Raw genomic sequence first — 27,032 nt, 5'->3', positions numbered from 1 at the left:
CTGTGGGGATGTTTTCATCGGCAGGAACTGGGAAACTGGTCAGAATTGAAGGAATGACGCATGACGCGAAATACAGGGAAAGTCTTGAGGGAAACCTGTTTGTCTTCCAGAGATTTGAGACTGGGACGGAGGTTCACCTTCCAGCAGGACAATGACCCCAAGAATACTGCTAAAGCAACACTTGAGTGGTTTAAGGGGAAACATTTAAATGTCTTGGAATGGCCTAGTCAAAGCCCAGACCTCAATCCAATTGAGAATCTATGCTATGACTTAAAGATTGCTGTACACCAGCGGAACCCAACCTAGGAGCTGGAGCAGTTTTGCCTTGAAGAATGGGCAAAAATTCCAGTGGCTAGATGTGCCAAGCTTATAGAAACATACCCCAAGAGACTTGCAGTTGTAATTGCTGCAAAAGGTGGCTCTACAAAGTATTGACTTTGGGGGGGTGGTGAATAGTTATGTACTCAAGTACGTTTTTCTGTCTTATTTCTGGTTTGTTTCACAATAAAAAATATTTTGCATCTTCAAAGTGGTAGGCATGTTGTGTAAATCAAATGATACAAACCCCCCCAAAATTTTTATTCCAGGTTGTATGGAAACAAAATAGGAAAAATGCCAAGGGAGGTGAACACTTTCGCAAGCCACTGTTCACATGTATAGTTAGATGTTGATGTTACAGCACATAAACAGCAGAGGGCGCTACAGGACTCTTGTCCCACTCAGTTTTACAGCTCAACTACAGTTCCTGTCCTGGCCAGTCTAGTGAGATACTGTAGATCCAGCTAATGTATTGATTACACTCTCACTCTGTTGAGTCAGGTGTGGGTGTGCCTGCATGTGTATTTAAAAAGGGATTAGGCCTCTTTACATTTACATTTACATTTAAGTCATTTAGCAGACGCTCTTATCCAGAGCGACTTACAAATTGGAAAGTTCATACATATTCATCCTGGTCCCCCCGTGGGGAATGAACCCACAACCCTGGCGTTGCAAGCGCCATGCTCTACCCTGTCACTTTCATCTCCTCTCCTTCATTTGTGTCCTCTCCTTCATTCCTCCCGTCTTTCACAAATCTGAAAACACAAGACCAACTCAAATCCAATGATTTTTGACACATGCGCTGAATACAATACTTACAAGCCCTTAACCAACAATAGCGATGGGTTCCGTTGGGACTATGACTCTTACCTCTTACCTGCACACAATGGGCCAGGACAGGGTCAAAGCAGCCTACGCCCCTCCCCCACCTCAACACAGAGTTACTGAAGGAGGATGAGGATACAGATATAGACCCAGACATAGCAGAGTTACTGAAGGAGGATGAGGGTACAGATATAGACCCAGACATAGCAGAGTTACTGAAGGAGGATGAGGATACAGATATAGACCCAGACATAGCAGAGTTACTGAAGGAGGATGAGGATACAGATATAGACCCAGACATAGCAGAGTTACTGAAGGAGGATGAGGGTACAGATATAGACCCAGACATAGCAGAGTTACTGAAGGAGGATGAGGATACAGATATAGACCCAGACATAGCAGAGTTACTGAAGGAGGATGAGGATACAGATATAGACCCAGACATAGCAGAGACGCTGAAGGAGGATGAGGGTACAGATATAGACCCAGACATAGCAGAGTTACTGAAGGAGGTTGAGGATACAGATATAGACCCAGACATAGCAGAGTTACTGAAGGAGGATGAGGATACAGATATAGACCCAGACATAGCAGAGACGCTGAAGGAGGATGATGATACAGATATAGACCCAGACATAGCAGAGTTACTGAAGGAGGATGATGATACAGATATAGACCCAGACATAGCAGAGTTACTGAAGGAGGATGAGGATACAGATATAGACCCAGACATAGCAGAGACGCTGAAGGAGGATGAGGGTACAGATATGGACCCAGACATAGCAGAGTTACTGAAGGAGGATACAGATATAGACCCAGACATAGCAGAGTTACTGAAGGAGGATGAGGATACAGATATAGACCCAGACATAGCAGAGTTACTGAAGGAGGATGATGATACAGATATAGACCCAGACATAGCAGAGACGCTGAAGGAGGATGATGATGTCATCATAGACACTAATGTATCCTTCGATGGCACAAGAGAGGATTCAATTCCAACTACGGGATAGGTGTGTGCATTGGTGCTGGTACCAGCGAGCCAGAATTGTGAAAATCCACCCTGTCACCAGAACCTTGGAGGCCATACATTTTTTTAATAGAGGTATCTATTAGAGAAAATGGTATCTGTATATTTGAGGATGTCAAATGATAACGTCCTCAAAAGAATGTATCACGGAGGAACACAGAATGCAAATGAGTGTCTGAACTCTGTAATATGGTCGCGATGCCCCAAAACTGTCTTCATGGGCAAAAGCCGCATTGACGGAGCAGCCAGTATGGCAGTAGCCACGTTCAATGATGGAGCCACTGCTATAACAAATGTGATGAACAAATTGTGGATTGACAGCACTTTGGTGAGACTGGAGCAGTCAGAGAGGAGTTGTGAGAGCTGATGCTGCTTCAATGGAGTGTGTCAAGCGTAGGTGCAGGTCCCATGACACAGTCAAGAAAGTAAAGTGTCACCAGCAACAACTCAAAGAGGGCCTTACATATGGGGCAGGCATAGCTGATTCATGTTCTGCACATTTCAACAACCATACAAAATCCTTGTATGTGACAAATTGAGCAAAGTGATATGAGAATTTGTCCAAAACTACATATTTGCCCAACAGACCAGTATTCAAAGCATATGCTCTATTGCTTGAAACAAATGTATTAAACGTGCTAATGTTTTTATAAAAGGTATATTTTATGTGTATTTGTCGGTTTAGAAGTGATAATTGAATACGAGTTTAATTAATGTGACATAAATGGTCATATTTATGGAAAGTACATTTTAATTGCATTAGCCTATCTTTATCGGCCATTTTCTCAAAATGACATGTTCCTGGTGCGCCAATTCATTTCCTTCAGTCTTCAAAGGACATACATTCCCATTATTCCACACACAGGTTCTCAGGTTTTGTTGTCAGACTTTTACCGAGGCTTTTTTAAATTTGATATCTTATGTCGTTTTAATTTTTTAATTTTACCTTTATTTAACTAGGCAAGTCAGTTAAGAACAAATTCTTATTTTCAATGACAACCTATGAACAGTGGGTTAACTGCCTTGTTCAGGGGCAGAACACTCTAACCACTAGACTATGCTGTGTAAATATATGCTAAATCTGCATCCGTCATACATGTGAATAGTGTTTTTTAAATAATTCCATGAAATTACAATATTTAGATAAACTGTTCTGTAAAAGTCTGACCATTGAGTGTCTTATCACAATAAAAGAAAAATATTCTTCCTTGAAGCAATGTGTTGAAAAACAGATTCTCGTAATATGCAAATTATCACACATTTAAGAATGGTTTGCCTCATTTGCATATTTTAATTTTAAAATAAATAAAACTTGCAATACAATAATAGCTTGTATTTATGTATACTTTCAACTGGTAAAGTTTCAGTCAGATGACAGTAAGGGTGAAAAAATCCCTGTTAGCCTGTGGTGCCTGGCCTTAAGTAGGAATGAGGATACAAAGCTTTATTTATTTAGAACAGCCACACCTTTTTCTTCAAAACAACCCAGGAGGAAGAGAGATCACTTTATCATATTATCTTCGTGAAAAAATACCACTCAAAAAAATCCTGTTTACGGACTGGCATTTTTCACCGTGTTGTCATTGGGTTTTTGATGAGTAGTATGCTTAGGACAACCCAACTATGACATCACCCAATTGAAGTTTACCTTTAAAACGGTTAACCCATAACAGTCTAAGCCCTGTGCGTGCTCCTTTCCACAGAGGGGTCATATTAGTGTGTAGCCCAAACTGTTCGGACGCTACAGACTGAAGCTGGCAAATCGGCTGTACCAACTTCAGACTAGTCCCAAGATGCTTGTGGGGGTCACAGAGCAAACCGTTCCGACGCTGCAGGCGATTTTGTGAGAAGACCATTTTTGGGGATGTCTCATGGTCTGACAAACACCGCTCTAGCTCTGTCACCTTCCACAGCAGATGAGGAAGTGCGGCATCGGCAGATGCTGTGAATTGAGACTCATCCAATGCAAAAATCCAGATATGTCTAGTTTAAACTAACAGGTGTTTATGCTAATTAGATTATGAAGGCCCAGACATCGACTTTAGGGGCTTCTAAGGTAAGGGTTAGGATTAGGGTTTAGGGTAGGTTCTTGTCTTGGGCCTCGGTGGCTAAACTTAGTCAGTGCTCCTAGACATGGAAAACTCACAGTAAGTATCAGGTGTGTTGATTTTAGTCTCATGATCATAAAGAATTCCAGACAATCCTTCACAATTTCATGCATTGCTTTGTTGTCGGGCAATGAAAGATAGCACTGTTAACATCTACATATAACATTTATAAGATACAGATGTAAAATTACAACTAAATTAGTCTTTTAAAATGATAACAGTAAAATTATTCTAAATTGGCAATGGTGTGATAAAAATAGTGCGGACATTATAACTCTGTAATGGATACCAAAGAGCTAGGCTTGGGCTAACCATAGATTACAGCATTAGTTATGCATGCTTTGAAGGAAGTGGACAGAGGGGAACATTTTTTGAAGGAAAAGTATGTAAGGGACGTATCACGTGTGTGTCTAGCAGGTAATGTGGTGTGTGGAAGGGAGGAGCTGAGAAAAGACAACAGAAGAGAGGGTTGCTTAGGAAGGAAGATTGAGTCCAGGGTACCAACAAGAAAGCATGGCCTTCCTCAGGACTCTTTGTGTGGTGACCATAATGGTGACATTCCTGTCACCAAAATGTAAGTAGTACAATTCTCAATTTATCGCTGTCTTTATCCTACAGCGTTCTTCATTTATACTCACCTGGTTTAAAGAAGTTCGCTACTAAGTTTATTTCAGTTTGTATATAAAGACATTTGGACTGAATGAATAAACTGAACTCAAATCGATTTAACACTGCAATATGTAACTTTTTGGGCGACACACCCAAATTCACATAGAAATGTGAGTTACAGATATCTCATTCTCTTTGAAAGTAAGTCTAAGAAGCGTTTTTGAGTCTTTTACTTTCGGGTTTATACACCAACTTCAAACCGCTGAAAATACAATATTTTGGCTTATGGAAAAGTTATTCACACCGGTTTAGATTGTGCAATGATTCTGTACACAATGACTGCTTGTTTTGTCAAATAAACTGAAATAAGGTGAACTATAAGAATTCTTGCAACCAGGAAACGTTTGAGCGATTTCTGAGAAATGTATGAGTCACTGGGTAGGAAGATATGTTTCTTGTGTCTGTTGTCCTATAAGTACTTGGTGATGGGAAAGCATACCTAGCAGACTCAACTTTCAAGTTCTTCAAGTTAATAAGCCACATGTGTGCAGGTGGACAGGTATGTGTTTTCAAAAGTATTGTGTGAAGCAGAAATACTAATTGATGACATTGAGGAAATAAGAAAGGTAACAAGTCACACTGATACATCTAGATTCTGGATTATAGTTTACAGGTAGGCCTATGCGTTTTCAAAAGTGTTGAGTAAATTGGAGCCGAGGAGGTCTTAGCCAAGCAGTTCAACATCTAGCTAAGATGTTTGGTGCAGTATTTCTCATGTGAAAAAATGTGCATGAAAACTAGTCATTTCTCATTAAATGACAGCAAACACTTCCCACTGGGCAAAAACTGGTTGAATCAACATTGTTTTCACGTCATTTCAACCCAGACAGTCAAAGTGATGTTGATCAATGTAAAAAAGTAAACATCATATTTTCTTTCACCCAACTTTTAACCTTAATCCAATGACATGGTGATGTTTTTGTTGATTTCACGTTGTATTCACGTTAGTTGACAATTCAACCAAAGTAAATCCAAACTAGACATTGAACTGACGTCTGTGCCCAGTGGGTTGATGTTTCCACTCCTACTAGGAGTAGTACGTTTGACCAGTCACCGACAAAAGGGCGTAGACTTCAACTACCGAACTTCGACTTGCCTCAATCATTTTTTGGTGTGCACGAACAGCCGGAAAAAAACTGCCTAAGACCAAAACAAAAACGTCATAGTATATGTGCAAACTGTTTTGACTGGGAACATACGGTAAGAAAACCTCTACGGGATTGGTGTCCCCCCCAAGGGACGGTTGAGCTAACGTGCGCTAATGTGATTAGCATGACGTTGTAAGTAACAAGAAAATTTCCCAGGACACGGACATATCTGATATGGACAGAATACCATGCTATTGTTTGAGGAGAGTGCACAGTTATGTACTTGAAAACGTATCAATAAACCAATTAGGCACATTTAGGCAGTCTTGATACAACATTTTGAAACAGTAATGCAATGGTTCATTGAATCAGTGTAGAACATTGTGCACATACACTGCTGCCATCTAGTGGCCAAAATCAAAATTGTGCCAAAACTGCAATAATACATTGTGGCCTTTCTCTTGCATTTCAAAGATGATAAAAAAATGCATGTTATTTTCTTTGTATTATCTTTTACCAGATCTAATGTGTTATATTCTCCTAGATTCCCACAAACCTCAATGTTAGCTTTCAAATGGTATCAAGAATATGCATATCCTTGCTTCAAATCAAAGTTTATTTGTCACGTGCGCCGAATACAACAGGTTGAGTACAACGTGAAATATTTACTTACAAGTCCTAACAAGCAGTGTAATTTTTAATACAAAATGGGTATTTGGTAAACAATAGATAAGTAAAGAAATAAAATAAAAAGCTGTAAAATGACAGTGAAAATAACAGTAGCGAGGCCATATACAGGTGGTACAGCTACAGAGTCAATGTGTGGGGGAACCGGTTAGTTGGGCTAATTGAGGTATTATGTACATGTAGGTACAGTTAAAGTGACTATGCATAGATGATAAACAGAGAGTAGCAGCAGCGTAAAAGAGGGTTGGCGGGACACAATGCAAATAGTCCGGGTTGCCAATGTGTGGGGTTACTGGTTAGTCAGGCTATGACAGGGATTTTGGCCTTGTCGAGCGTCTGAAGTACATCCTGTGCGTCCTGCTTGTTGAAGAAAAAATCTTAGTCTAATCCGAGGTGAGGGATCGCTGTCCTGACATCCAGAAGCTCTTTTTTGCCGTAAGATACGGTGGGAGAAACATGATGTACAAAATAATTAACAAATAATATGAGAAAAAAACCACATAATAGCACAGTTGGTTTGTCGCCTGTAAAACGGCTGCCATTTCTTCCGCCGCCATCTTCAGGTCCTGAGCTACAGGCAGTTAGATTTGGGTATGATCCTTAAGAGGTTTAACAATCAGTGTGTTATAACAATTGGTACTTATGCTGACGTCAGTCGGTATGTTCACTCTGATCAGTATGGGACAGTTTGTACAGTCTTAGAAAACAAGAGTTCCAAAAGGGTTCTTTGGCTGTCCCCATGGCAGACCCTTTGAAGAACCCTTTTAGGTTCCACAGAGAACCCTCTTGGGTACCATATAGAACTGTCTGTGGAAAGGGTTCTACCTGGAACCCAAAAGGGTTCTTCAAAGAGTGTTGCCATGGGGACAGGCTAAGAAATCCTTTTAGGTTCGAGATAGAACCAAGTGTACCCAGTGAAAATGCCAGGGTTTGGATACAGAGAGTAAGGGATGACACCTTTGTTAAGGATGAAGGAATTTCCTTTTCTTTCTGTCTTGTATTTCAGGCTCTCATTCACAGCTGAATGGTAAGTCCTTTTCACCACTTACAGATATTCTCTAAACATGATTAAAACCTTTTATAATGCACTGTTACACCAATGTGACCTATTCAACAAAAACCTTCCAAATAACCCATCATTCTCTATCTCTGTTAGTGTGCGGAACCCCTCCTCTTAACACTAGGATCGTGGGGGGTCAGGATGCTCCTGCAGGGAGTTGGCCATGGCAGGCCAGTCTTCACAGATTAGGCAGCCATTTTTGTGGGGGATCCCTCATCAACAAAGAGTGGGTATTGACTGCTGCTCACTGCTTTTCCAGGTAAGGATTTGTAGGATTGTGGGAAACATTTAATCCGAACACCAAACTTAACAGTTCCACTCTTTTAAAAACAATACTGTTACATTTTTATATATTTACTCTCGCAGTACCAGTACATTAAATGTGGTAGTCTACGTGGGTCGTCTGAGCCAGGAGGGCTCCAACCCCAACGAGGTGACCCGGACAGTCACTCAGATTATCTGCCACCCCAACTACACCAGAAGTACCAGTGACAATGACATGTGTCTGCTGAAGCTCTCCTCCACTGTGACTTTTACAAACTTCATTCGGCCAGTCTGCCTAGCTGCACCAGGCAGCTCCTTCCATGCTGGGGCTACTAGCTGGGTCACCGGCTGGGGCAGCATCCACAGTGAAGGTGAGTGCTGTAGCTTGATTTAAGTGCTGCTGATGATGGATCATAATTCTGATAGGTATTATGTATGTTGAGGAATACCTCAAATCAAATCAAATCAAATTTTATTAGTCACATACACATGGTTAGCAGATGTTAATGCGAGTGTAGCGAAATGCTTGTGCTTCTAGTTCCGACAATGCAGTAATAACCAACAGTAATCTAACCTAACAATTCCACACTACTACCTTACACACACACACAAGTGTAAAGGGATAAAGAATATGTACATAAAGATATATGAATGAGTGGTGGTACAGAACGGCATGGCAGATGCAGTAGATGGTATAGAGTACGGTATATACATATGAGATGAGTACTGTAGGGTATGTAAACATAAAGTGGCATAGTTTAAAGTGGCTAGTGGTACATGTATTGCATAAAGATGGCAAGATGCAGTAGATGATATAGAGTACAGTATATATACATATGAGATGGGTAATGTAGGGTATGTAAACATTGTATTAAGTGGCATTGCTTAAGTGGCTAGTGGTACATTTTTACATAATTTCCATCAATTCCCATTTTTAAAGTGGCTGGAGTTGAGTCAGTATGTTGGCAGCGGCCGCTAAATGTTAGTGGTGGCTGTTTAACAGTCTGATGGCCTTGAGATAGAAGCTGTTTTTCAGTCTCTCGGTCCCTGCTTTGATGCACCTGTACTGACCTCGCCTTCTGGATGATAGCGGGGTGAACAGGCAGTGGCTTGGGTGGTTGTTGTCCTTGATGATCTTTATGGCCTTCCTGTGACATCGGGTGGTGTAGGTGTCCTGGAGGGCAGGTAGTTTGCCCCTGGTGATGCGTTCTGCAGACCTCACTACCCTCTGGAGAGCCTTACGGTTGTGGGCGGAGCAGTTGCCGTACCAGGCGGTGATACAGCCCGACAGGATGCTCTCGATTGTGCATCTGTAGAAGTTTGTGAGTGCTTTTGGTGACAAGCCGAATTTCTTCAGCCTCCTGAGGTTGAAGAGGCGCTGCTGCGCCTTCTTCACAACGCTGTCTGTGTGGGTGGACCAATTCAGTTTGTCCGTGATGTGAACACCGAGGAACTTAAAACTTTCCACCTTCTCCACTACTGACCCGTCGATGTGGATAGGGGGGTGCTCCCTCTGCTGTTTCCTGAAGTCCACAATCATCTCCTTTGTTTTGTTGACGTTGAGTATGAGGTTATTTTCCTGACACCACACTCCGAGGGCCCTCACCTCCTCCCTGTAGGCCGTCTCGTCGTTGTTGGTGATCAAGCCTACCACTGTAGTGTCATCCGCAAACTTGATGATTGAGTTGGAGGCGTGCATGGCCACGCAGTCGTGGGTGAACAGGGAGTACAGGAGAGGGCTCAGAACGCACCCTTGTGGGGCCCCAGTGTTGAGGATCAGCGGGGTGGAGATGTTGTTACCTACCCTCACCACCTGGGGGCGGCCCGTCAGGAAGTCCAGGACCCAGTTGCACAGGGCGGGGTCGAGACCCAGGGTCTCGAGCTTGATGACGAGTTTGGAGGGTACTATGGTGTTAAATGCTGAGCTGTAATCGATGAACAGCATTCTCACATGGGTATTCCTCTTGTCCAGATGGGTTAGGGCAGTGTGCAGTGTGGTTGCGATTGCGTCGTCTGTGGACCTATTGGGTCGGTAAGCAAATTGGAGTGGGTCTAGGGTGTCCGGTAGGGTGGAGGTGATATGGTCCTTGACTAGTCTCTCAAAGCACTTCATGATGACGGAAGTGAGTGCTACGGGGCGGTAGTCGTTTAGCTCAGTTACCTTAGCTTTCTTGGGAACAGGAACAATGGTGGCCCTCTTGAAGCATGTGGGAACAGCAGACTGGGATAAGGATTGATTGAATATGTCCGTAAACACACCAGCCAGCTGGTCTGCGCATGCTCTGAGGACGCGGCTGGGAATGCCGTCTGGGCCTGCAGCCTTGCGAGGGTTAACACGTTTAAATGTTTTACTCACCTCGGCTGCAGTGAAGGAGAGCCCGCAGGTTTTGGTAGGGGGCCGTGTCAGTGGCACTGTATTGTCCTCAAAGCGGGCAAAAAAGTTGTTTAGCCTGTCTGGGAGCAGGCTAAACTGTTGTCTCTCCTCAGTGTCCCTGCCCTCACCACAGACCCTACAGGAAGTGGATGTGCCAGTAGTGGGGAACAGGCAGTGTAACTGTAACAATGGAGTTGGTTCTATCACTGATAACATGATCTGTGCTGGTCTATCAGCAGGAGGAAAGGATTCCTGTCAGGTAAAATCTCTTGGTTATCTTCTTTGTTTATTACAATGTGGGCTAATGACACATTCATAATCTGTGTCTGGTTTCTCAGACCCAGATTATACCTAGCCTAGTCCTAAATTGAAAAGCACTTTAAATAGAGATTATCCATTAAAAGTGCTTTTTAGTCCAAAACTTGTTTTAATTGGTGTCTGAAAAACTGACCCATTATGTTTCATAAGAAAATCTAATCTCAGTGACTGTAAATCTGTCAATGCATAGGGGGACTCAGGAGGTCCAATGGTGAGCAAACAGGGTATTCGCTGGATCCAGTCTGGCGTTGTGAGTTTCGGCAACGGGTGTGCCCAGGCAAATCTCCCAGGAGTGTACGCAAGGGTGTCTCAGTACCAGACCTGGATCAACACCCAGATCACCAGTGACCAGCCAGGCTACGTCACCTTCTCCTCCAGTGGGACTGATTCTGACCTCAGTGTCTCCTGTACTGGTCTTCCAACCCCAGCCACCACCACAACTGTCCCTAAAACCACTCCTGAACGTAAGTGGATTTATTTCCCTCTGTGAAACACACAAATTGCTGCCTCCTCTTGTAGCCACACCCATCTGTTACTCCTGTTGTAGCTATAGCCAACGTATCTGTAACTCTCCATTTGACCACATCCAAACGTTAGTGTTTATCCCTCTCTTTAAATCTACACTCAGCCAAAAGTCAGTCCTGATTTCTGTAGTGCTTCTCTCCCTGTTTCTGCAGCCGTGGTGTGCGGCAGTGCCTCTTTGAACTCCCTTACTGGTGGGGGCTTGGCCTCAGGGGGATCCTGGCCCTGGATAGCCAGTCTACAGACAAACGGAACACACGTCTGCGGGGGCACAATGGTGGCAGAGGACTATGTCATGAGCGATGCTGGGTGCTTCTCCAGGTAACACACTCCACTTGTATGTAAACGGGTGAGTTGGTCAGATGCATATGGTCAGATCTCCATCACTTGGTGTCTTGGTGCTCAAGTTGAAACAAGGACCTGTTACATAGAAGGTATCGGTAATGCCAAGCTAAAGTTCCCCAACTTCACTATTCCCACCTCCCAGTCAGTCCGACGCCTCTCAGTGGACCGTGATCATGGGTCGTCTGAAGCAGAACGGCTCCAACCCCAACGAGGTAACCCTTAAAGTCATCAACATCACCATGAGCAACTTGACGGCCAACAACGTGGCAATCCTCAGACTGGCCAGCCAACCCACGTTGTCTGACTACATCCAGCCCATCTGTGTGGACCAGGGAAGCAGCACCTTCAGCATAGGGACTCAGTGCTGGGTGGCTGGCTGGGGCAGGGGCCAGGGTGGAGGTGAGTCAGTGTGTAATACTGGAACAGACTAACACTTCTGGCATGCCTCTGTAACGGATGTGAAATGGCTAGCTAGTTAGCGGGTACGCGCTAGTAGCGTTTCAATCAGTTACGTCACTTGCTCTGAAACCTAGATGTAGTGTTGCCCCTTGCTCTGCAAGGGCCGTGGCTTTTGTGGAGCGATGGGTAACGACGCTTCGTGGGTGACTGTTGTTGATGTGTGCAGAGGGTCCCTGGTTCGCGCCCGTGTCGGGGTGAGGGGACGGTTTAAAGTTATACTGTTACATTGATGCTGTTGACCCGGATCACTGGTTGCTGCGGAAAAGGAGGAGGTTGAAAGGGGGGTGAGTGTAACGGATGTGAAATGGCTAGCTAGTTAGCGGGTACGCGCTAGTAGCGTTTCAATCAGTTACGTCACTTGCTCTGAAACCTAGATGTAGTGTTGCCCCTTGCTCTGCAAGGGCCGCGGCTTTTGTGGAGCGATGGGTAACGACGCTTCGTGGGTGTCAGTTGTTGATGTGTGCAGAGGGTCCCTGGTTCGCGCCCGTGTCGGGGCGAGGGGACGACATAAAGTTATACTGTTACACCTCTGAAACTAAGCAGGGTTGGTCCTGGATGGGAGACCAGATGCTGCTGGAATTGGTGTTGGAGGGCCAGTAGGAGGCACTCTTTCCTCTGGTCATAAGAAAATAATATCCCAATGCCCCAGGGCAGTGATTCGGGACATTGCCGTGTGTAGGGCGGGACTTTAAACAAGTGTCCTGACTCTCTGTGGTCACTAAAGATCCCATGGCACCTATCGTAATAGTAGGGTTGTTAACCCTGATGTCCTCACTAAATTCGCAATCTGACCATCATGGCCACCTAATCATCCCCAGCTTCCAATTGGCTCATTCATCCTCTCTCCCCTGTAACTATTCCCCAGGGCATTGCTGTAGATGAGAATGTGTTCTCAGTCAACTTACCTGATAAAATAAATGTGTTCTTTCTGTTTGGTCAACTTGTGATTTTCGTCCTCTATTTCTCTATTCTGTGTCGTTCCTTAGCTGAACAGAACTTGGAGCAGTACCAGACCTCTGTGGTGGATTGTGGGAGCTCTGGCTCCTCTGATAACATCTGCACTGCTGCCTTGGACCTTCGACAGGTACAGATGGGTCCGACAAACAAAGCAAACGCACAATAACGGGTTTCAAATGTCGACTCAGAAGTGTCAACTGGTGTACAGCAAGGATGGTTGCATTATGTCTGTTTAGCTATTGAGGATAGCTCTGCAACTGTTGGGATGTGATCTATTTGACTTTGGTATCTCCAGTATTGACGTCAGCAGAGCCTGCCTGATGGTAGGACATTTAGATCCACCTAAGTCCCAAGTTTCATAATGATCTTCCAGTAGCTTGGTAGGCAACCAGTCTGGCTGTCTATCTGACATGACAATGCTGACCTCTCCCCCCGTGTGTTCATTCTTCTCTCTCCCCACAGGGTGAAGGGGGTGGTCCTCTCATGTGTAAGCAGGGTGATGCATGGTACCAAGCTGCTGTGTTGACTGTCAACAGCAGCAACAAGACCAGCTCCAGCAAAACACGATGGAGCCAGAGTCCTCGCTCCTCCAACATCCAGGTCTTCACCAAAGCCGCTCGCTTCCAGAGCTTCCTTCAGACCACTGTGGGCACGTTCCCTTCACCCGTCACAGCCAGAACCCCCGTCAATAACAACAACACTGCCAACAGCACAACTGTCAGTGCAACTACCAGTGGGGTAACTCTGGCCCACTCATCCCTGGTCCTGCTCTTCTTGTCTCTCCTCTCTCTCCTTCTGTCTCTCGGTCAAGCCAGGTGACGCTGAAGAGTCACCTTCATGTAAACCTCTGGCAATAGGGTCTAAATGTGCTCTGTTTGCTCTAGAATTTTTTGGTGAGTTTAATCTTTGTTAACCCAGAACTAAAATCTTGCGTAATTTGGTCAGCTGCATGATTTATTTCTGGGTCCATGTGTTTCAAATTGAGAGTCTGGGTTTGCGATGTCTCCATCCTTTGCAAAAGGAAACTCTCAGCCAAAGCAGTGAAATTTAAGCACCGCCTTCGCCCAATCCTGATAGGTCCAAATTATCAGTGAGGAAAACATAAACATTGTAACTACTGCTGCTCGTTATCCTATGCCTCAACAGATTATTTGGTTTATGTGCAGGATTTGTCCACGAACACTGCCTGGTCTAACGCTGCCTGCAACAGTCTACTAAAACCAGAAGGTTTATCTCATCTAATTGTTTATTTATTCTGACTGGATTGAAATATGAAACTGCCACTGTAATCAGTTCACAAGTATTCTCTCTTTGTAGTCTATTATCAAGTCTATGCAGGTCAGTATTTCATGTTATGAGACAGATCAGGAAATGATTTATATAAATGTAAAGACTTGATCTACTGTTGCATCTGGAAATTAAAATGATGAATGAATTGTCTAGTTCTTTTTTTATTTCCAATAAACAGCAGAATTTATATAGACTAGACAACACACAACGTTTGTGTAAATTTTGTAGTGCAGACAGAGAGACAGAGGGCGAAGGAGACAGAGGGCGGGAGAGCCTGTTATTTTATAACTCACATATTGGAGATTATAATCATCTTGCAGTGATCAAACATCCAATTCTTCCACAGAGGAAGGATTCTATAGTATTGAGGATAACCTGATTGTACAGAGAGCAGGGTAATATTACTCCCTCACCAATGGACATAAGGAAGGGACACAAATCTTGCTCAAAAAACAAGATCTTTATTTCGCCTACACCAATATTTAAATAATCTCTTACCGATGTTCTGAGTGTAGTCGCTGGGCATGGGCAGCCGGTGGTGAGGGAAGCGCAGTCTGTAAGAGGTGGGTATGGGCAGCCGGTCGTGAGGGAAGCGCAGTCTGTAAGAGGTGGGTATGGGCAGCCGGTGGTGAGGGAAGCGCAGTCTGTAAGAGGTGGGTATGGGCAGCCGGTGGTGAGGGAAGCGCAGTCCGTAAGAGGTGGGTATGGGCAGCCGGTGGTGAGGGAAGCGCAGTCTGTAAGAGGTGGGTATGGGCAGCCGGTGGTGAGGGAAGCGCAGTCTGTAAGAGGTGGGTATGGGCAGCCGGTCGTGAGGGAAGCGCAGTCTGTAAGAGGTGGGTATGGGCAGCCGGTGGTGAGGGAAGCGCAGTCTGTAAGAGGTGGGTATGGGCAGCCGGTGGTGAGGGAAGCGCAGTCTGTAAGAGGTGGGTATGGGCAGCCGGTGGTGAGGGAAGCGCAGTCTGTAAGAGGTGGGTATGGGCAGCCGGTCGTGAGGGAAGCGCAGTCTGTAAGAGGTGGGTATGGGCAGCCGGTGGTGAGGGAAGCGCAGTCTGTAAGAGGTGGGTATGGGCAGCCGGTGGTGAGGGAAGCGCAGTCTGTAAGAGGTGGGTATGGGCAGCCGGTGGTGAGGGAAGCGCAGTCTGTAAGAGGTGGGTATGGGCAGCCGGTGGTGAGGGAAGCGCAGTCTGTAAGAGGTGGGTATGGGCAGCCGGTGGTGAGGGAAGCGCAGTCTGTAAGAGGTGGGTATGGGCAGCCGGTGGTGAGGGAAGCGCAGTCTGTAAGAGGTGGGTATGGGCAGCCGGTGGTGAGGGAAGCGCAGTCTGTAAGAGGTGGGTATGGGCAGCCGGTGGTGAGGGAAGCGCAGTCTGTAAGAGGTGGGTATGCTTCCTATGAAGACCACCCCGATGTAGCCTGATGGCTCATACAGACTGGCATTCTCCAGATCCTCTTCACTAGAGAAACTCTCCCGACGGCCCGGCATGTCTACAGTGAAGAAACCACAAGAATCAAGGCAGACGTAAAGACACCGTCTGCAACCCAAATGGAACACTATTTCCGTTAGTGCACTGTTGAAACGTAGTGCACTATATAGGGAATAGGGTGCCGTTGGGACGCATACACATGTAAAGCCACCAAGACAGTAAACCAGGGATGGGCAACTCTGTTGGGGGCTGCAATAAAGATCTGAACTCTTCATGAGGGGCAGCAGTGGGGTCTGCATACCCAAACGGAGTCAGTCAGAGTCGGCCACAGCGAATTTCACTCCAGACTCCAGTCAATACTTAACCCAGAGCAATGCAATGTTTTTAAATCCATAAAGAGACAGGGAGGGTGCAATCCATGCCTTAGGTTTTTGTTTACCTGGTCACGGTCTCCAAATGCTAACTTTTTCACATTTATGCCACAAATCCAATGCAATATCTCTTATATGATCATTTTTCACACTTCATGTCCATCCTGCTACTTACTCATTTCCTGGGCCATTTGCTCCATGATGTGATTGGTGGCATTGTTGACGGGGGTGTATCCCAGGACGTTGAGGACGGAGTAGTGTACCGTGTCCAGCTCCATAGTACTGATACCTCCATAGTAGACATGGGGGTTCAGGATGCTGATCAGAAACAGCAGGCAGAGCAGCAGCAGGATCAACTCCTGGAGCAGAAAAGGCGCCAATCAAATCAATCAATCAATAAATCAAATCAACTCCTGGAAGGGCAACCAATCAACCAACCACTCACTAAATGAATCAAGCAAAGGGATAAAGGGAATCTATTAAATCAAAAAATGTATAAAGCCCTTTAATATCAGCACTTTACAGTAACCCGGCCTAGACGGAAATTCACAAGACTGAGGTCAAATTAAAACGTGGGGATATTCTAATAGATATCGCCACGTCATTCTAATAGATATCGCCACGTCATTCTAATAGATATCGCCACGTCATTCTAATAGATATCGCCACGTCATTCTAATAGATATCGCCACGTCATTCTAATAGATATCGCCACGTCATTCTACTAGATATCGCCACGTCATTCTAATAGATATCGCCACGTCATTCTAATAGATATCGCCACGTCATTCTAATAGATATCGCCACGTCATTCTAATAGATATCGCCACGTCATTCTAATAGATATCGCCACGTCATTCTAATAGATATCGCCACGTCATTCTAATAGATATCGCCACGTCATTCTAATAGATATCGCCACGTCATTCTAATAGATATCGCCACGTCATTCTAATAGATATCGCCACGTCATTCTAATAGATATCGCCACGTCATTCTAATAGATATCGCCACGTCATTCTAATAGATATCGCCACGTCATTCTAATAGATATCGCCACGTCATTCTAATAGATATCGCCACGTCATTCTAATAGATATCGCCACGTCATTCTAATAGATATCGCCACGTCATTCTAATAGATATCGCCACGTCATTCTAATAGATATCGCCACGTCATTCTAATAGATATCGCCACGTCATTCTAATAGATATCGCCACGTCATTCTAATAGATATCGCCACGTCATTCTAATAGATATCGCCACGTCATTCTAATAGATATCGCCACGTCATTCTAATAGATATCGCCACGTCATTCTAATAGATATCGCCACGTCATTCTAATAGATATTGCCACGTCATTCTAATAAACAGCACAGTGACACTACCGTAAACATCCTAATAACATCTCCACCCCAAACTCACTACTCCTCCCCCATTACCACATAACCACTAGATGACCATATTTGAGCGGATCAAATCTGTAATGCATTGTGATTGGCTGACTGATCTACAATTCAGTAATGACTGAGTAGTTACTTATGATGAGAGGTGATTTGTAAATGAGTCAGTCGGTAGTCGCTTACGCTGTCGGCTGCAATGTCGAACAAGCCCACTGTCTGCAGCTTGTCCAAGGTCTCAAATTCTCCCTCCCATCAAGGTCGGCGACAAACCAGCAGTGTTATTAAACAACCCTGATTTATGACAGACTGACCTTGGGGAGCAGCGAGATGAATTGAAACCCTAAATTAGAGTGTTTGGCATGTCAAGCCCTCGGCTGGAGGTTGGCGTATCTTTCAAACAGCAAAGGATTAAAAAAATATGTGTTAGCCGCTCCTATGACATACCTAGTCATATGCCTATTAGGTAAGTAGTAGCCTGGCATGAGCCTTGACTGTTGCAAGCCAGAATGGCTCACAGGAGCAGGAGCCTATATCCTGTTTCTGTAGCGTGAGGCAGCTTGATGTACCCCTTGGACACTTTGCTAGTCTTTCACAGGGCCTTAACCTCTATCAGGTCCATATTAAAACAAGGTTTCTTGGGAGTAAAAAGCACACCCTGTGAAGGGGGTATTAAGTAATTTAAGAGCAGTGAATTACTTGCTTATCGTTAGTTTATAAATCTGTAATGAACAGTTATATCCCCCCCAAAAAAGGACACGTTTGATAAACACATCTTCGTCAAAGGATAATTATTAGAGCTAAACTGGCATTGATGCTCTGCTCCCTGACAGGCCTGGCACAGAGACCTGGAACACTACATAACATGCTTCATTTATTTGGTTGCGTATTAATAACATCTAAAAGTATTGCAGCCAGCCCAAGACGGATGATGACCGGCGGGCAGGATTAAAAAGCCTAGTCTATACTGTATACCGGGGAATTTGGAAAAAGCCACGGGATGGTTTTTCAATACAGGCAAAAGCATTGAAACGATCTATTTTGAAGTTTTTTTTAATTAGCTAGCCCCTTGTGTTCAGTGCCCCGGTATTAGCGAATGTCCTGGGATGGCACAAGGTCTGTATGAAGGTATGACAATATGGATACAAGCCTATCGACCACTTCATTTTGACAATACAAGTACAGTAGGAGCTCTAAGTGCTAGGTTCGTCCCAAATGGCACCCTATTCCCAAAATAGCCTTTGACCATGATTAATGGGGTTTTGGTAAAAAGTTGTGCACTACAAAGGAAACAGGGTGCCATTTGGAAAACAACCCAAGTTATTCACCACTAGCTGCTTTAAACAGCTACTTTAACTTCCAGGAGGCCCCTCTCAAACACTAGCTACCCCTGGAGGAAAATATGAAGAGACACATACATTAATAATGCATTAGATCAACTTAATCAAAATGAAAAATGCATGGCCATACAAAGCAGGATAAAAAAAAAATCTAAATCAAAGAAAGAAAGAATCGTGGAGACTTGCTGAGCTTCAAAGCAGAAGGCAGTCATATTTTCACTAGTCACAATAAGTTGACAGAAGCTTGTTGGCAGGTGGGGTAGGATAAAATGCTAATGACAAACGGCTCTAGAGGTAGATAAAACAAGATAAATGATTTCCTAGTAATAACCATGCACAAGAAAGTACATGTGACTGACCATGACAGTGTAATCATGGCCCTAGGGGAGTAGGGTGGACCTGATTGAGTGGTGCAGGTAGACTATAGCCACAAACAAAGCAGCATTCAGCAGGCTGTAGTACTATTACCGAACTATCACTAATAGTACTAATGGGGATAGCCCAAAGGGTGGTGTGTACAATACTTTCGTATTAGCGTTCTCCTGTCAGCAGGAAAATATGCGGGCACCACTGGTTAGATACAGATGAGTTGGCTAGTTAGCTATACAGCTAGCTACTTTTCTCAGACGCAAAACATAAAGGTCCCGGACGCATATTAAAGCTAGTCCTGGACAACAACAAAACATCTAACTCAATGGGGAATCTCAATTGAAAGTTATTTTTTGTCATAGACTAGGCTTAATACGGACCTAATGTTGTTAAAAATCAGACAAAGCACAAGGTGCTGCAAATTACCAACCTGTAGGCTTTGTTTTTTTGTCCTCCATTTGATGAGTAGATTCTTGTAAAACAGGCTTCTCGTTTGATGCCACACTTCGGCATCTCTTCTGTGTATAATGGGCTGCATACTAACGTTACTAGCTACCAGCACATTGTTTCAACTGTCTGGGTCATGAATAAGGTCGGGACGCTCTCCAAAACTGGCTAAATAATGGGTCAACGATTTAGCTGGCTAGGCTAATAAGCTAGCTAACTAGGCTTATTATATATTAAACGTTACAACGTTCGTATACCTGGGTATGTTTGACATGCAACATGAGAAAAAGTACAACCGAGCTGTGGCCAAGGATCGATAACCCGGTCATACATTAGCTAGTTAACTTAACTAGTTATAGTTACATACTAAGGTTAGCTAGCTACCGTTGATGTTAGTTAACTAGCAATACTAGACGAGTGGACTGTATGAGTGTTAGATATAAGAAATAAGGCTTAATAGTATGTAAAGCGCGTAGATACAAATAGTAAAAACTAGCTGGTCGTCTTTTAAATTGTTAGCTACTGTATGTAGCTACGATAGTAGTTAAGGGCACAATCATGCTAGGAGGCTAGTTATAAATGAGCTAGTTAGCCGCTAACAAGAGTTTTCGCTACTTACGTAAACAAACCAAAATAGCCCCACCTATGTGAAGCGGAAAATAATAACTAAGTACTTCTGGGTCACGTTTTTTGGGGGGGAATCCTTCAGAATTAAAGCCATGTCCTGTATTCTTTGTAAATGAATAATTAGGGCGAAAATTATTGAAACATTTATCGGTATATTTTATACTAGTTATCATACAAAGAACAATTTAAAGTATTTCTAAAATATATTATGCCATGTATTTGCTTTATCTTTATTTGTTTAAGCCTAAATGATAAACAATGTTTTTTTGTGTGTGCGCTCATACACCCATCTAAGATGATCTGTCGGTTGTGTCGCAGTGAAAGACAATAGTGCGACTCCTGTTCCTGCATGTGGGTATTCATGCGTTGCAGGGACGCCCCCCGTCGAGCTTCCCATTGGTTCTTTCATTCAGGAACCGCGTCGAGCACGTCATCTTCACGCGTGTGTGACACTTTTGAATGTGGGTCAAAAATGAAAATAAAAAATATTATCTGAGTTTATTGCCTCCGCCTACCGGAGTACTCCTTGCTCGCTAGCAGGAGCGACACCAGTAGACAGTGTCTTTCGCTACCGCCAGCTGAACACCTGCCCTCACCGTCGTTAGTTAGCGACACCGTGTGCTGGCTTGCTAGTTAGTTAGTACCACCGGAGAAAACTGTGCCCGACAGGCGGGGGCGAAGGACACCATCGTCCCCACCACCTACTGTATTGTGTGTTCAAATCTCATCGTGGACAACTTTTTTTGTTTAGCTTTTTAGACACTTTTCAACTACTGCACTTGCTATTTTTGAGCTACTTTTCAACTACTTAACATGTTAGCTAACCCTTACCCATAGCCTAGCTAATGTTAGCCAGGTAGCTAACGGTAGCTTTAGTCACCTAGCTAACGTTAGCCACAACAAATTAGAATTCGTAACATATCATACGCGTTCGCAAATTCGAAACATATACGAGTTGTAATTCAAATTAATAAATAACTTAGATGTTTTTTGTCATTTGGCCATCAGATTTGCCACACATCACTGCACTCTATACTCCTCTGTAAACTGGTCATCTCTATACCCGTCGCAAGTCCCACTGGTTGATGCTTATTTATAAAACCTTCTTAGGCCTCACTCCCCCTATCTGAGATATCTACTGCAGCCATCATCCTCCACATACAACACCCGTTCTGCCAGTCACATTCTGTTAAAGGTCCCCAAAGCACACACTTCCCTGGGTCGCTCCTCTTTTCAGTTCGCTGCAGCTAGCGACTGGAACGAGCTGCAACAAACACTCAAACTGGACAGTTTTATCTCAATCTCTTCATTCAAAGACGCAATCATGGACACTCACTGACAGTTGTGGCTGCTTTGTGTGATGTATTTGTGTGTCTACCTTCTTGCCCTTTGTGCTGTTGTCCATGCCCAATAATGTTTGTGTCATGTTTAGTTCTGCTACCATGCTGTGTTGTCATGTGTTCCTGCCTTGCTATGCTGTTGTCTTAGGTCTCTCTTTATGTAGTGTTGTCTCTCTTGTTGTGATGTGTGTTTTGTCCTATATGTATATTGTATTTATTTTAATTTTTTTATCCCAGGCCCCCGGCCTTTTGGTAGGCCGTCATTGTAAATAAGAATTTGCTCTTAACTGACTTGCCTAGTTAAATAAAGGTTAAATAAAATAGAAAACTTAACATATCACACTAAATGTAATTTCATGGATTTACATACAGGATTTACATCATTTGGCCCTTATAGAGTGGCCCATCAATTTAAATCAACTAGTTTTTCCATATTGAATATACATATTGCACCATACTGATAGTACGTTGTCAAAGGGGGTCCATTCTACTCAGAAGCACTTGTAGTTAAGAAATACACAGAGTTTACACCCAGAGGAGCATTTGTAAACATTTCTAAAAACACAATTCCACTTTGACATTATGGGGTATTGTGTGTAGGTCAGTGACACAATATCTCAATTTTATCCATTTTAAATATTCAGGCTGTAACACAACAAAATGTGGAAAAAGTCAATGGGTGTAAATACTTTCTGAAGGCTCTGTATACAATATGAAAAACATACTTCATTTCAGAGGATTTTAAGGACCGCCAAATGAGCAGAGACGCTGTAAAAATCTGTGGATTTGGAAAGCTGAAGTGCTCCTGAGTAGAATGGACACCCTTTTACTGTGACACAACGTACATAAAAGTGTGTACTAAGTATGTCCAATATGGAAAAACAGATTGGATTTAAGCTGATGGGCCACTATCAGGGCTGCAAAAAAAGTGCTCCCGAGTAGAATGAACCCCAAACTCCCTTTACAAGCGACACAAAGTACAGAAAATGATGTACTGTGCAGTATGTATATCCAATATTTAAAAAACTGGATGGATTTAAACTGATAGGCTGCAGAACGATCCTCTTGCCTCGTACACTGTGAGTTTGGAAACTAGAGGTACTCTTTGAGCACTCCCTCTATTTTCCTCCCAAGATACTGTATCAATGCTGCATAGGTCTAAAAGGCAGGCAAAATAGAGGTTTCAAACTGGACACTTCCACTCAAATATGTACTAAATTAATTTTACTTTCAACAAGTGTAGGAAGCCCAGCCGTAAGACCGGGCATCAAAAAATTAGTTGATACTCATAATGTTCCTCTCCACGGAAATCTTTAGTAAAAGGCGAAAGATTTATGCGATCTGAAGAGAAACCAGAGCGTACTGATGTTTGAAGGGATTGACACCAACCAGATTCACAGCACTATCAATCTCGATAACGGTTATGGATAAATATTGTTGTGCCCAATTATATGGTCTGGTCAGAGACGCATAGATAAGGTTTTCACGACCATATTCTTGTCGCTTTATATGTAAGTGTTTTTGGTGGAATTACGGCAAATAATCAAAAATTGTTTCTATAAAGTGTATGTAGACACGCAAAGGGGACCCTGGGTAATATAGTATCCACTACTTCTGTCGTCACTAGTTACCACAGCCACAAAGTCCTAAATCCCGCACATTTCTACAATTTCGCTTCTAAATATTAAATGTTTAATCTAGCTCTAACCTTAACCACACGGATACATGTATGCCTAACCCTAACCTTGAATGAAGACCATACATGTTTACAATGTGGCTGTGTTAACTAGTGGAATCAACTACTTCCTGATTGTTTCCATTCCATGCTTAATTCCGTCGTTAAACTACTGCATTGAAGACTGGAATGACACGTTACACAAATTAGACAATTTCTTCTTTGGTATTTTGGTGGATCATGTAGATTTGGGATTCAGCAGTAGAGAGGGCTCCAGCCCTGCCTGTAGTAGCGGGGGTAGCCAGTAGGAGACGCAGTTCACCACACTGAGCGCCTCACACAGCAGTCCACCAACTCATCATTTCAGCCGGATCCTGTCAATCTATCCGTTTTGGACTGTTTTGTTCCGGAACCTATTTCGGCCGGATCCGTTACCATGGCATGACATTTTTCACTCTCACTTTTTGCGATGCAACAACAATAATAAAAGCATCCAGTTAATTTGAGTTGCCTCTTCGTTTATTCTCCTGCCCCCACAAAAAAACGTTATTTGAAAAAACAAAAAACATTTTCAGCCCGGCCCTAATATTATATGAGTTGATTTGGGTTGAGCCGGCCCAGGTTTATGGTTTGTGCAACATTGTAACCTATGTTTGAGACCAAAGCCTGTCCTTGTCTGTGTGAGAAGCGTGTCAGTATCTCTCACATAACTAGAATGAGATTCACTTTCTATGATATCTCTCCCTCTCTGTTCTGATAGACATGAGCTTGCAACTCTCATCTCTCCAGCGTTGCACTTCATCATTTATTGCTTAGAATCATAGCCGCGCGAAGGGTTCTGAAGGATCTGCAGCACCCTTGATAAATACATCAGCCTATATTACAGAATTACTACTGTCTGTTCAGAAATAAATCATTCAGAAGAGAAGGCCTATATATACACCATGAGAAGGCCTATAATTTAGCCACAGAGGATCAATTGCTTCTTAAAAAAAAAAAAAAGCCTAGTTGTGGAGTGTAGCCCAATAACAAGGAATAGCATACAGTCGGGAACGTGCCAAATCTGTCAAAACAGCATGCAGACAAAACAGGCCTTTTGCAATATTTCAAATACAACCGATGGAAAACACAGCTTGGAAGGCAAATGGTTCCTGCTGAAAAGTGAAGACTATGCTGTAGCCTACCAAAATACTTGATCAATTTCCAAATATTGTTTTACAAAGAGAGAGAGACAGAGAGATGTTTTTGACAGGAACACATTGGCCATCACCAGGGAGTGAGCTGCGTGTCATTGGCCATCACCAGGGAGTGAGCTGCGTGTCATTGGCCATCACCAGGGAGTGAGCTGCGTGTCATTGGCCATCACCAGGGAGTGAGCTGCGTGTCATTGGCCATCACCAGGGAGTGAGCTGAGCGTCATTGGCCATCACCAGGGAGTGAGCTGCGTGTCATTGGCCATCACCAAGGAGTGAGCTGCGTGTCATTGGCCATCACCAGGGAGTGAGCTGAGTGTCATTGGCCATCACCAGGGAGTGAGCTGCGTGTCATTGGCCATCACCAGGGAGTGAGCTGAGCGTCATTGGCAATCACCAGGGAGTGAGCTGAGCGTCATTGGCCATCACCAAGGAGTGAGCTGCGTGTCATTGGCCATCACCAGGGAGTGAGCTGCGTGTCATTGGCCATCACCAAGGAGTGAGCTGCGTGTCATTGGCCATCACCAAGGAGTGAGCTGCGTGTCATTGGCCATCACCAAGGAGTGAGCTGCGTGTCATTGGCCATCACCAGGGAGTGAGCTGTGTGTCATTGGCCATCACCAGGGAGTGAGCTGCGTGTCATTGGCCATCACCAAGGAGTGAGCTGCGTGTCATTGGCCATCACCAGGGAGTGAGCTGTGTGTCATTGGCCATCACCAGGGAGTGAGCTGCGTGTCATTGGCCATCACCAAGGAGTGAGCTGCGTGTCATTGGCCATCACCAGGGAGTGAGCTGTGTGTCATTTGCCATCACCAGGGAGTGAGCTGCGTGTCATTGGCCATCACCAAGGAGTGAGCTGCGTGTCATTGGCCATCACCAGGGAGTGAGCTGTGTGTCATTGGCCATCACCAGGGAGTGAGCTGCGTGTCATTGGCCATCACCAGGGAGTGAGCTGTGTGTCATTGGCCATCACCAGGGAGTGAGCTGCGCGTCATTGGCCATCACCAAGGAGTGAGCTGCGCGTCATTGGCCATCACCAGGGAGTGAGCTGCGTGTCATTGGCCATCACCAGGGAGTGAGCTGCGCGTCATTGGCCATCACCAGGGAGTGAGCTGCCTGTCATTGGCCATCACCAGGGAGTGAGCTGCGCGTCATTGGCCATCACCAGGGAGTGAGCTGCGTGTCATTGGCCATCACCAGGGAGTGAGCTGCGTGTCATTGGCCATCACCAGGGAGTGAGCTGCATGTCATTGGCCATCACCAGGGAGTGAGCTGCGTGTCATTGGCCATCACCAGGGAGTGAGCTGCGTGTCATTGGCCATCACCAGGGATTGAGCTGCGTGTCATTGGCCATCACCAGGGAGTGAGCTGCGCGTCATTGGCCATCACCAGGGTGTGAGCTGCGTGTCATTGGCCATCACCAGGGAGTGAGCTGCGTCTCATTGGCCATCACCAGGGAGTGAGCTGCGTGTCATTGGCCATCACCAAGGAGTTAGCTGAGCGTCATTGGGTGAGTCGGTGAAACTGGAAAGCTTTTTAGCATTATAATTCCCTCATATTGTTCAATGTGTTTCTCCACACACCTGGTCCAGGCTATTGATGGATTCAAGACCAGGTCGTTTTTAATGATCTCACATTCTCAGTTTGTCAGTGTCAAAGTAGCCTGCCAATTCGATCATTTGGCCGGTCTCCAGTCATGTAAAATGACGTAGAATTGCATGAAATGCGTTTATAAAATGCCAACATTTTCCCGGACCATAGGCTACTAAAACATTATCCCCATGTGTGCATCTTCTGTAAGTGCCTCTACTGACCTATGCCATTATGCAAATGCGATGACATTTATTATAAAGGTGAACTCCCCAGGTCACCTTTATTTTATTTAAATGTTTTATTTTACCTTTATTTATACAGGTTTTTTTCTCATTGAGATAAAGTCTCTTTTCCAAGAGAGACCTGGTCCAATAGCACCTAGCGCTCAGTTTTTGTTCCGGCATCTCCCAAATTAACTGCTCTCCAGTTAGCATTCTCCCGTTCTGCTGCTCTGGTCTGAAGCCGCTCCTGTTCTGCTGCTCTGGTCTGAAGCCGCTCCTGTTCTGCTGCTCTGGTCTGGAGCCGCTCCCGTTCTGATGCTCTGGTCTGGAGCTGCTCCTGTTCTGCTGCTCTGGTCTGGAGCTGCTCCTGTTCTGCTGCTCTGGTCTGGAGCTGCTTCTGCTCTGCTGCTCTGGTCTGGAGCTGCTCCTGTTCTGCTGCTCTGGTCTGGAGCCGCTCCCGTTCTGCTGCTCTGGTCTGGAGCTGCTTCTGTTCTGCTGCTCTGGTCTGAAGCCGCTCCTGTTCTGCTGCTCTGGTCTGGAGCCGCTCCCGTTCTGATGCTCTGGTCTGGAGCTGCTCCTGTTCTGCTGCTCTGGTCTGGAGCCGCTCCTGTTCTGCTGCTCTGGTCTGGAGCTGCTTCTGCTCTGCTGCTCTGGTCTGGAGCTGCTCCTGTTCTGCTGCTCTGGTCTGGAGCTGCTCCTGTTCTGCTGCTCTGGTCTGG

The 27,032-nt window shown here is 44.6% G+C and overlaps 2 protein-coding genes and 1 non-coding gene across 3 annotated transcripts in view; 1 reads left to right on the top strand and 2 right to left on the bottom strand.

Annotated features, from left to right (window-relative positions):
• Window positions 1–14,455, top strand: part of LOC139580280 (uncharacterized) — a 41,935-nt gene extending 27,480 nt beyond the window's left edge. Inside the window, exons 21-32 of the mRNA XM_071408827.1 lie at window positions 1,214–1,326; window positions 1,669–2,108; window positions 4,759–4,855; window positions 7,732–7,752; window positions 7,882–8,044; window positions 8,152–8,420; window positions 10,537–10,682; window positions 10,932–11,205; window positions 11,419–11,584; window positions 11,751–12,007; window positions 13,054–13,151; window positions 13,487–14,455. Coding sequence (XP_071264928.1) covers window positions 1,214–1,326; window positions 1,669–2,108; window positions 4,759–4,855; window positions 7,732–7,752; window positions 7,882–8,044; window positions 8,152–8,420; window positions 10,537–10,682; window positions 10,932–11,205; window positions 11,419–11,584; window positions 11,751–12,007; window positions 13,054–13,151; window positions 13,487–13,843 — 2,401 coding nt within the window. The 3' untranslated portion in view covers window positions 13,844–14,455. The remainder of the gene's footprint in view (window positions 1–1,213; window positions 1,327–1,668; window positions 2,109–4,758; window positions 4,856–7,731; window positions 7,753–7,881; window positions 8,045–8,151; window positions 8,421–10,536; window positions 10,683–10,931; window positions 11,206–11,418; window positions 11,585–11,750; window positions 12,008–13,053; window positions 13,152–13,486) is intronic.
• Window positions 14,456–14,753: 298 nt separating this feature from the next.
• LOC139580386 (uncharacterized) lies at window positions 14,754–21,562 on the bottom strand. Its single transcript, XM_071409014.1, has 3 exons — window positions 19,648–21,562; window positions 16,282–16,465; window positions 14,754–15,796 (listed from the first exon to the last, which is right to left on the bottom strand). Exons 1-3 carry the CDS (start codon window positions 19,753–19,755, stop codon window positions 14,760–14,762), a joined length of 1,329 nt encoding a protein of 442 aa, XP_071265115.1. The 5' UTR covers window positions 19,756–21,562; the 3' UTR covers window positions 14,754–14,759.
• Window positions 21,563–22,876: 1,314 nt separating this feature from the next.
• Window positions 22,877–22,992, bottom strand: LOC139581967 (U5 spliceosomal RNA). The gene has a single exon (XR_011676296.1). It is a non-coding gene; the product is annotated as a U5 spliceosomal RNA (small nuclear RNA).
• Between the last annotated feature and the right edge of the window lie 4,040 nt (window positions 22,993–27,032).

The sequence above is a fragment of the Salvelinus alpinus genome, chromosome 7 (genome assembly GCF_045679555.1).
Source record: "Salvelinus alpinus chromosome 7, SLU_Salpinus.1, whole genome shotgun sequence".
NCBI classification, from domain to species: Eukaryota; Metazoa; Chordata; class Actinopteri; order Salmoniformes; family Salmonidae; genus Salvelinus; species Salvelinus alpinus.
The sequence above is the reverse complement of the archived record's forward strand: the minus strand, read 5'-3'. Positions and strand labels throughout refer to the sequence as shown.